This window comes from Microtus ochrogaster, chromosome 6 (genome assembly GCF_000317375.1).
Source record: "Microtus ochrogaster isolate Prairie Vole_2 chromosome 6, MicOch1.0, whole genome shotgun sequence".
Classification (NCBI taxonomy): Eukaryota; Metazoa; Chordata; class Mammalia; order Rodentia; family Cricetidae; genus Microtus; species Microtus ochrogaster.
The window spans coordinates 59,142,838-59,153,894 of record NC_022013.1 but is presented as its reverse complement, the minus strand read 5'-3'; the positions used below and the strand labels follow the sequence as shown (position 1 = coordinate 59,153,894).

At 48.0% G+C, this 11,057-nt stretch overlaps 1 protein-coding gene across 1 annotated transcript in view; it reads left to right on the top strand.

Moving 5' to 3' along the window:
- The window catches only part of Frmpd2 (FERM and PDZ domain containing 2), a 107,771-nt gene that overhangs the window by 23,636 nt on the left and 73,078 nt on the right, over window positions 1-11,057 (top strand). Inside the window, exons 5-12 of the mRNA XM_026779984.1 lie at window positions 571-762; window positions 1,078-1,210; window positions 3,029-3,113; window positions 4,015-4,162; window positions 5,491-5,562; window positions 6,907-7,081; window positions 9,439-9,586; window positions 10,183-10,321. Coding sequence (XP_026635785.1) covers window positions 571-762; window positions 1,078-1,210; window positions 3,029-3,113; window positions 4,015-4,162; window positions 5,491-5,562; window positions 6,907-7,081; window positions 9,439-9,586; window positions 10,183-10,321 — 1,092 coding nt within the window. The remainder of the gene's footprint in view (window positions 1-570; window positions 763-1,077; window positions 1,211-3,028; window positions 3,114-4,014; window positions 4,163-5,490; window positions 5,563-6,906; window positions 7,082-9,438; window positions 9,587-10,182; window positions 10,322-11,057) is intronic.

Sequence of the window (11,057 nt, the reverse complement as noted above, 5' to 3'; positions counted from 1 at the left end):
ATAAGACTCTTTTTCCTTTGGCCTGATGTGAGTGTGGCATAGAGTTCTAGCAATGATGACTGTAACAGAGCCCTTGCCTGCTGCTCATAAGTCTGCATGAAAGGCCACTTTAACTCACATGATTCCCTTGCACTCAAGTTCCAGGAGGAAGTCCCCATGAGATGACTGCCCGCTCCCACACCAAATAGCTGTTGGAAGCACCAGGCTACCAGATCAATGTAGCGGTGTGTGTGTGTGTGTGTGTGTGTGTGTGTGTGTGTGTGTGTGTGTGTGTGACCACTAGTGTGGCCAAGCATTTGGCTCAAGTCGAGGTCTATGATGTCTGGCACAGGCTTTTCATCAACTTACCAAGCTTGCATCGGAGCTGAAGAGCTCAGATCAGAGTGTAGCAAGGACAGCAGATGTCGAAACCGTGGCTTGGCCTCAGTGACAAATCAGATGTCTGTTCCAGAAGCAAATCTGTTTCCGTAGTGATAAGTGTGTTTTCTGGAGTCTCTGGGGCATGTGGGCCTTGGTGTCCTGCAACAGCCATTCCACTAGGCCGCACTTGTCACCGTGTGTCCTCTGCAGCCCCTGCAGCTTCGAGAGCCTGTGCACTCCCTCTTACTGGCCATGTGCGAAGACCAGCCTCGAAGACGGCGGCCACTGCAGGCAGTTCTGGAAGCCTGCCGCGTTCATCGGGAAGAAGTGGCTGTATACCCAGCCCCTGCCAGTCTCCACATCAGTCGACTGGTGGGCTTGGTGCTGGGCACAATCTCTGAGGTCAGTGGGCACAATCTCTGAGGTCAGTTTTGGAACCCATCTTTCCCACTGGAGAGCCACTAGCTATGTATGGCTAGTGGAATATAAGTCAGCCGAATTTTAGTTAAAAGGAAATTCAATTTTAAAAAAAAGCATCCAGGGGCTCCGTGGTGGGGTACTTGTCTAAGGAGTTAGTTAGCCTGACACATCCAGGGGCTCCATGGTAGGGTACTTGTCTAAGGAGTTAGTTAGCCTGACAGGTAGCTTGCGCGTGTTGGCATCAATGCACCCCTCTGGCCTGATGGCTGACTTGCGAGTCCATCAACCCCTGCTCAGGTGGAGAGACGAGTTGTGGAGGAAGGTACCTGTGAGCGGCAGAGCAGAAGCTACTTTCTCAGGAGTAAGCTGCATCGGCCTGCCAGTGAGAACCCCGGAGCTCGAGCCTCTGATGGTGTGCAGCTGCGAAGAGGTGAGTGAAGGCTCTGAGCAGTCCTATGTAGACAGACGGTTTGCAAAGTGACCTTGTCTCCTGTCCTGAGTGTGGATATCCCTGCTATACATACAGAACATGCCCATGCAAGTGTTTCTCTTCCTGGAAGTGCTAAGGGCCTGGGCCTAGGGTCAGTATGCCTACTAAACTTATAACAGTTAAATAGAGTTAATTATATTAAATATTAGCTGTTTAAATTGGAGTCTAGTTGTCCAAATTGATGATTAAGCTAGAAAAAGAAAGAGTTTTTTTTTAAAAATATTTATTTATTTATTTATTTATTTATTTATTTATTTATTTTTAAGACAGGGTTTCTCTATGTAACAGCTCTGGCTGTCCTGGAACTCACTTTGTAGATCAGCTGGCCTTGAACTCACGGAGATCTGCCTGTCTCTGCCTCCCAAGTGCTGGGATTAAAGGCATGTGCCACTACTGCCTGGCAAAAAGGTGTTATGTTATATATGAGGGTTTTTTGTCTGTGAACCATGTGTATAACCTGATGCCTGTGGAGACCAGACAAGGGCTTTAGATCCCCTGTGCTGGAGTTTCAGATGGTTATGAACCTCCATGTAGGTGCTGGGAATTGAACTCAGGGCCCCCAGGAGAGCAGTCAGTGCTCTTAACTACTGAGCCATCTTTCCAGCCCCTAAACCGAAAAAGGTTTGACAAGCAGTGACTCATAAAACGCTTTGTTTTTTTATTTTACTCTAGGTGTTCTCAAAGAGTGGTTTTTACATTAACCTTCAAATATGCTTTTACCTGCTTCTCAGCTCCCTGAACTTGAGTTATATTTAGTTTTTTTTTCTTGTTTTGGGAGGTAACTGTTAAGTCTGGAACATAGCTTCCACCCCTTGGCATCCATCCCAGCCAACCTGGCCTGGGAGTTGCATTGCTCTGGACTCCAGGACCACTCCCACAGGGTATTTTAGTAGGCTCCCAGAGAAGAAACACATGGTTTTTGAGTTTGCATGGGCTCCCTGCTTTTCTGTCTCCCCGCCATGTGCTCGGCCACGCGAGAGCATCATTCTTAATAAAACGATGGGCATTTTGACTTGGTGCAATTTGACCTAATTGGATTTCTTGTGCCAGCAAAGTGACCCTTATTATTTTTTACTTAACAGTAACAACAGCCACAAGCACCCAAAGGAGGCAATGTTTGGTTTCACTCACAGTTTGAGGCATGGTGGGAGGAGTGACGTGGCACCTGCAGTCACAAGGTTACGTGGCATACGCAGTCAGGGAGCAGAGAGAGGTGATGCTGGTGCTCAGCTCACTCTCTTCTTTTCATTCAGCCCGAGAACCCAGCCCGTGGAATGGCATGACTCTAGCTAGGGCTGATCTTCCCATCTCAATTAAACCCATCTGAGAAGTCTCTCAAGGCATGCCCAGAGCTTTATTTCCAGATCTTGTCAAGTTGATCTGTATTAGCCATGGTGCCTTATTTATTTACTTACTCATTTTGAAAAGGAATCTCGGGATATAGCCTAGAATTCTAGATCCTCAACCTCTGAGTACAAGGTCACAGGTGTGTACCACTGAGCCTTATTTTGTTTATTTTTATTTAAAGTTGTTGTTCCTAAATCAAGGACCTGCTTTGCCTTTTGTCGTTAGGTTTTTTTCCTCCTCGCTGTCACAATCTCACCTGGCTATACTGTCATTTCCACTTGCAGTGTGGGAGCAGAGTCAGAGGCATATAGTGATCCCCCCAAGGGCACACAGCTGATCAGTTGGGGTGGTGTCCACACTCTCGGCCGCTGTTTGTTTGCACGAACCCTCCCTACCGCGCTGTTTGGTTAGTTTCAGAGAGAAGTACAGAGACACAGAGCTCCTCAGAGCAACATTGGAGGACCACGGCTCACAGTCCTTGTGGTTTCCCTCATGGGTGAGTCTCCTGCTCGCAAAGCTCACACTGTGACCTTGGTGTGGGAGTCTACACAACCTGATTCTCTGCTGATTAGTGACAAGAAGCCCGTTCTCCAGGAAAGGACATTAGTGAAAAGTCAAGGTATATGCTGCCTGCTGGCAACGGTCTTGTCAGGAACCTGTATCTTCTGGGAAGCCCATTCAGGCCCAGAAATGGAACATCACGAGCACTGGTGTTTTAGTGGTGATCCCCAGGCACACCCTGCCTGCCACACAGCATACAACCACACAGCACAGTGCCTGCTGGACACAGTTACTTGGAGCTCATGACTCGGCCGTGCTGATTTCTGGGGTTTAGCCAGAATTCCTGGCCTCTCTGTCTGCCTTCTGCATCTGTGACCAGCTGAGTCACTGACTGGGGAGGCTTCGCTCCTGGGGAGCGGGTTTGTTACCCCAGCATCCCCATGACATAATGTGTACCCTGTTGGCTTTAGCCTGTCTAGGTGATTGGAGTTTGCTGGCTTCATTGAATCACGGGATCCCTGTTGCGCACACAGTTGGTCTGCTTTTGACCAAAGCATCAACAGATGGTTCATGACTGTTTGTTGTCAAAAGAGTTGGAATGTCCAAAATTTCAAAAACAAAGTCAGAGCCATGATCTATTTAGGAAATATTGGAACCTTGAGATCATAGTGAACAGGCACAGAGGCAGAATCCTGGGGTGGTGGTGGTGGTGGTGGGTGGGGGGTATATGTGGTCTCATACCCTAAGTAGTTCCCCAGCCTGTGGTTGTGTAGCCTTAACCTCTGAGGGTCTCAGCTTCACCAACGGGCGATGTGGGAAATAACGTAAGGTAGCGGCTGAGTCTGTGGTAGGACCGATGTATCATCAAGTACCTTACCTTCCTTACTCCTGGACAGCGCTTTGGCAGGTGTGGATCCCTGTGACTGTGAGGAGGGCCTGCGGTGTGGCTCCGGGCCTATGCTCTTGGCAGAAGCAGAAAGCTCACAGCTAGCAACATCTTCTCCAATGAATTTCCTACAAAGGAACGGAAGGGCGAGTAAAGAGGTCTGTGGCTGAAGGACACCATCGAGAGCGGTCCCAGATGGGACCTGTAACACAGAGGGAGGATGCAGGGAGGGGCTTCAGTACTCAGGGGCTCTGGGCTGGCCTTCATACATCTGCACTGACAGAAACCTGAACCTGGCCACTTGAAGCTAGGTATCCTCCAGTCTCACAGCCCCCTCCATAGCCCCTGGCTGTACAGTAGATGCTGTTTAGGGTGTGAGGTTTGTTTCAGGCCTACCTTTCCTGAAGTTTGAGACCGCGTGTGTAGAAGTTTGTAGGCCCAGTGTGGCATGTAAGGGAGATGACAAAGCAGAATGTACTCGTAAGAGGCCGTTAGGCAGACAAAATGCAGGGGTATTTCTGGGCTTGCAAGGTGGTTTACCTAGGAAGAAGTGTCTTGTTGGTGTGTGTGTGTGTGTGTGCGTGTGTGTATGCGTGCGTGCGTGTGTGTATGTGTGTGTGCATGTGTGCGTGTTAGGATTGGACAAATATGGAGGAGTTGAGGCCAGAGAACAGCCACACTCACTTGCCCAGCGTTGAAGGCCAAGGTAATAGGACATACAGATAGGGGTGGCCCCTGAGGTCTATTTACACCTCCTGTGGATTCTTCATAGAAAACCTCTGCTGAGGTTAGTTATTGGCTGAGATCAGTTCCAGAGGTCTACTCAATTGCTCGCTACCTTGTTTTCTTGAGGCAGGGCCTCTCAATGGACCTGGAACTCAGCAAATTTAGTTGACCGGCAAACTCCAGGGAACCTCCCGAGCACCTCACCCCCCAGTGCTGGGTTTAGAGGTGCATGCCGCCATGCCTGGCTTTTGCATGAGTTCTGGGGTACTGAACTCAGGTCCTCAGGCTTGTACTTGGCACTTAACTGACTGAAAATCTTCATAGTCCTTGATTTTTTTTTTTTTAGTTTGTTTTTGCTTTTGAGATAGAGTCTTACTGGGTAGCTCATCACACTTCTGATGCTCCTCCCTCAGACTCCTAAGAACTGAGATTACAGGCGTGTGCCTCTATCCTTCTATCCCAGCTCGTTTTGGGCTTTTGACACACATGACGATTATGTACTGCTGTATAAATGCTAACCTCTGATGATGCGCCCAGTGATAGCCAGCATGCTGCCTGCCTCCTAGACCACACTGCTAGGCCCCTGTTAAGATGGGCAGCCCATTCATCTGTCTTGCTGAAACCTGTTTCTTTGAGGACCACTGAGTAGGGTGGGGGATGGGCAGAGGGCTGCAGAAGGCAGAGGGAAATGAGCTTCAAAGCCTGCAACCCAGTTTTTTTTTCCATGTTTGATTATTTTGGATGTTTTTTTTTTTCTCAGTTCTCCAGACCAGAGTTTATTCTCTTAGCTGGAGAGGCCCCGGTGACCCTACATTTGCCTGGATCCATTGTGGTAACTACTGCTTAGCCTGGGTGGGACAGGAGGGAATCGAGTCCAACAAACTTAAGACTGACTGCATTTTGGTTGGGATCTTTTCTGGGGATATCTTGGTAGTCTCCCTGCTCTAGAGCCTTCTCCCATGAACCCCATGTCTCTCTACCTCTCTTCCTCCTATTTCTGCTCATGCTGCCTTCTTAAAGCTGTTTAAAGAGGATTGTTTTCCTTTCCACCCATGTCATCTTCTCCCATCTCTCTTGTCCCTCTGGATCCCAGTCAGGGCGTGGCCATGCTACCCCCTGCCTCTCAGTCTCCCCTATGAGAGGAGCTCCTTGTGGCTTATTCCCTGTCCTCGCCCCGTTTAGCCTTCATCTCCTCACTCAGCATAAGTGCGGGGACTATCTCAGACTGGGTACTCTGCCAGGTCCCACTCTCTGCTTTGGTGACCCAAGTCCTTTCCAGGTAGAGCCTATAGTCTGGTGGGAGGAGGAAAAGGGAGACAAATGCATAAAAGAAAAGCATGCCAGGCAGTACTTTGTGCTTTAAAAAAAAATTGAGAAGACGCATGAGGATTGGGAGAGGGTAGAAGACAATAGCTGAGGATGGGGGGGAAATTGCTCCTTTAGCCAGGGAAGCGGCTCTAAGGAGACAAGAAGGGAGGGGAAGAGGCATGGAAGATGGAGGATTTTAGGGAAAGGCTCTAGCAGAGGGAGGGCACTATATGGATGTGCTACCCAGCTCAGTCGAGTCCATGTCCTCCTGGCTCTTTCCCAGCCTGGAGCCATGAGCTTCTCAGCTAATGATGAGCATCTGGGAAGATGACCCTTCCCATTTTCCATACTCCTAGAGCCAAGATGCCGGTCTGGCCAACGCTGTCTGGCAATGCGGTCTTTGGCTTTTCGGTCTTTTGGAGGCAGGGCTGTGGGAAGCCTGGGATGGTGTCTTTGTTTTTCCAGGTTCTTTTGTCATCCCCATGCTTGTCTTCAATGTAGCTCAGAGAATAAACACTAGGGCACTCGTCTGGCTCAGTCAGGGGTCCATGAGTCATGGAGGAGCCTGAAGGAAAGCTGGGGAAACATATGTCTCCTACCTCCCCACGTTGCTGACCTCAGAGATTCTTCAGAGAGCTCTGACTTGGGTCTGGGTTCTGTCATTTACTGACTGTGCAATCCTAGAAAAGTTCCTCATTGTCTCTAAGCCTCAGTTTCTCATCTGCTAATAGGGAGCAAAACTATTCTCATAGGTAATGAGACAATTAAATGAACTAAGCCATGGGACACACTTAGCCTGGTGAACTTGCCCAAGTTGGACTCACAGTCTCCTCTTAATTGTGAGCATTGATACTATTATTGTTTTCAGACCAAAAAAGGGAAATCCTACTTGGCTCTCAGAGACCTCTGTGTGGTCTTGCTGAGTGGACAGTGTCTGGAGGTGAAGTGCCACATGGAGTCCACAGCCGGAGCTGTCTTCAATGCTGTCATGTCCTTCACCAACCTCGGGGAGACCACCTACTTTGGTTTGGCTTATGTGAAAGGTATGTGTTTCTTGGAGACACTGTTGACATGAACTCCTGGAAAACCAGGTACATGGATACCTGAACTCTGTTCCTCCTGAAAAGCTGCTTGATCCTAGGACACCTAACTTTGCTTACCTCAATACAAATTAGCCCAGAGAATGCTTTGAATCCCTTGTGGAAAGCATCAAGTGAGCACAGCTTGTCATGAGAGAAGGCTTGCCAGGTATGATCAGTAAATAGCAATCTAAAGTTAGACAAACAAATATTAAAAACATTTGTAAATTATCTGGGGTGCTGCTGGCATTTTACACATTGGCCCCAAAAAACCCAAGTGATTCTTTCCTATTCAAAACACTTTATTTAAAAAATTTTTAATTAGAATTAAAGTTATATCACTTTCCCCCTCCTATTCTTCCCTCCAAACCCCTCCCACGCCCCACCTCTCAAACTCATGACCCATTATTTATTAATTATTATTGTTACATGCATGCATGTCAAGGATGACACTTGGTATTGGAAAACTAATTAAAGAGCTCATCTCTAGGAAAAACTAATTCTCCCTTCTCTCTCAACAGTCATTGTTGCCTTTCATTTAGGTCTAGAGCTTCATGAGATTTTTCTCTATTCATGCTAGCCTGCCAATTGGCATTGCACTATTTGAATCTTATTTAGTTAGCCATTTTGTTGGGATTACATGGATGTGCCTTTCTTGCCATATCCAGAAGACACAGTCTTAGAGCAGACTCCCTGGTCTTCAGGCTCTCACAATCCTTTCACTTCCCCTCTCGCTGTGTGGTACTTTAGGTGGAGGGATTGCGTTATAGACATACCATTTGGGGTTGGGTACCCCATGGTTGGTTGTTCTCTGCCTTTTGACTAGTGGTAGCTTTCTGTAAAGGTCTCTGTCTTCTGTAAAAGAAATGCCTTTGATGAGAGGTTGAGAGCTACATTTTCTGACTGGGCAGCCCACAGAAAACTCTGCATTTTATTTATTTGAAATGAAAAATCTAAGGAAAAGCCAGGGCTACGGAGACAGCTCAACTGGTAAAGGGCTTGTAGCAAGAGGACTCGAGTTTGATTCCCAGGACTCATGTAAAAAGGAAATCAAAGTGTGAAGGTGTGTCATTGTAATCCCAGTGCTAGGGAGGCAGGGACAGACAGATTCCTGGGGCCTGCTGGCATGCCAATAGAACCTACCCAGGGACTTACAGGATACCTAGAGTCCCTGTCTCAATACAAATGGTGGCTGATGTTTGAGTAATGGCATTCAAGATTGTCCTCGGGGCTCCACAGGCTCATACATACAAAAGCTCCCACAGGTACATGAGCATGCGCATAGGGGAGTACACCCTTTACCCTCCAATCAAGGGCTCTCATGGGGATGATTCCTGGATTTCCAGAGCTGCTTAGGAAGGGGCCTCATGGAGAAATTATCGATCTGGATGGAGACCATCTTGGGAGGGTTTGTTAGACAGACTGTGTTGGGAGTCCATCTACCCCTTGGAGAGAATCCGTCTTAAGGGAAAGTGAATATGGTGTGGAGAGCCAAATCCAGCAGCAACGGTGGAGGGCTGGGGATGATGGTCATTATTTGAATGTACCTGGACATCTACCCGCCTCTCCACACATACCTCCCAGGCACCAGAAGCTGGCTGCTAATTTAAAAGTCCCACCTTCTTACTGTAGTGGGAGCCCACCCTAGATGAGCCATGGCCATACACTCTGAGGTTGGAGGGTGGAGCACAGGAGCAGACAATGTGGGATATAGTCAGAGAGCCTCAGACCTGCAGAAATCCTGGGAGTGGTCTATGATGCTAAGTCTAGCTGAGAACAAGATTAAGGAAGGGGAGGGACGGGGACAGTATATACAGTAGTTCTGACTGAGGAACGTGGACAGTATATGCAGGGGTTCCAACTGATCTAACCTTCATCTAGATGGGCTGCAGAATCGACTCTGCTGGAGCTGAAGACCCGAGCGTGCAAATAAGATAGTGCTTATTGCTGACTTGATCAGTTTGGGCTGTTGCACCAAAGTACTATACTATATAGTAGCCGGAGCAGTGGCAGAAAGGCCTGTACATATTTAGTACATATAAAATAAATATTCCCGTGTGGTTAGTTGAGTCTTCAGACACAGACTATGCATATGGAGGGCAGTTGTGATGGTTTCTGCTTGATCGTTTTCCTTTGACTCCTTTCAGCTCCTATGACCTATGCAAGAGTCCTCTGCTACCAGATACTGAAGGGACCATCTGCTCTCTCCTGCACCAATGCAGCTTAGGCCCTACCCCTCTGGGAAGAGCTCAAGGGATGAGTCTGCGGGCTGGTGGGGCACACTCTCTCGATTCTTCCTCCAAACTCTATTTCCATCTCAGGTGAGGAGTTCTTTTTCCTGGACAAGGACACCAGATTGTGCAAAGTTGCCCCAGAAGGCTGGAGAGAACAGTACCAGAAAGGTTCCACGGACACTTTAACGCTCTTCCTGCGGATAAAGTTCTTTGTCAGCCACTATGGGCTGCTCCAGTGAGTGCTCCCGTCTGTTCCTGGGATCATTAAAGGGTCTATAACTGTCCAGGCTAACATTCCAGGCAGTGGATAGATAGAGGCGTGGGGAATGCTAGAGTGCATGGAAAGGTCAATTTTGGTCCATGGGGTTCGGATGCAATAGAATCAAGAGGAAAACTAGTCATTTAGAGGCAGGCCCTGATGGAAATGAGAAATTGTTCCCTGTGTTTCAAACACAGTCCATTCAGTAGCAAGTTCTCTTTTCCCTAAGTGCCTGCCATGTTCAGCTCCAGAGCTCAGGGGTAAGAGTTCCAGGAGAGAGCGTTGTCTTTGAAGTCGGCTCACCCTCTCTGTTTTCTGCTGCTTTCTAGAGACGCTATCTAACTGAATATCAGTTTTTTTTTTTTTTGCTTTGTGCTGCATCTTTATGGCTGTTGGAATATCTGGTGTAGAGAAGCCCTCATCAGGAGGAGGGGGCATGGTGTTGGAGGAGGAGCCCACACTAGTCTCTCTAGGTTCTGCTGGGTTGTACCTGTTTTCCCAGATGGAGCGGTCCTCCAGTGTGGCATTCTCCTGACTCTCAGGCTGTCTTTTCCCCTGTGTTTCTTTGCTAGGCACAGCCGGACAAGGCATCAGTTTTACTTGCAGCTTCGGAAAGATGTTTTAGAAGAGAGGCTGTATTGCAATGACGAGACAATACTGCAACTGGGGGTCCTTGCCCTGCAGGCTGAGTTTGGCAGTTATCCTAAGGAGGTAGGGGTGATATCTGGGGTCACTGGAAAGAGGACTGTGGGAGGAGGAGGCTGTTAGGAAGAGAGAGGCTTTGCTTTTGAGAAGTGCTGTTAACATCTATTATTGAGATTGGGGTAAACTATGTTCATCTATCCATCCATATATCCATCCATCCGTCCGTCCGTCCGTCCGTCCGTCCATCCATCCATTCATCCATCCATCTATCCACCCATCCACCCACCCATTTGTTTATCAGATAAGCATTCATTGGACACTTTTCCTGTGTTCCGGGCTATATAAGGATAAACATACAAGTTCATACACTGTAATGTAGTTATATCCCTCTTTATAGCAGTCAGTTTGTGCTATTGCAGTGAAATACCCCAAACAGTTAACTTACAAAGAGAAAAGGTTGTAGGTTTAGAAGCTCAAAGTCCAAGGTTGGGCTACCCCATAGGTTCTGGGTAGCAGTACCTCATAGTGGGAACACAAGCTGGGGGGACTCCATGTTGATAAATAGGAATTCAGAGGGAGAGAGACTGAGATCCCATGGCCCCTTCTGAAGGAAAGCCTCCAATGGTTTAAGGCTCCCATCAGTTCCTTGTCCACAAAAGCGCTGCTATTTCCCATAACACCATGCTGTGAAAGTCCCACCATTTCCCATAACACTATGCTTGAGATCAAGACTATCTACACTGTATCCTTCAGGGACCACTCAGACCAGAGCCAAGCCAGAGTAATGTATACACTTGCTGTG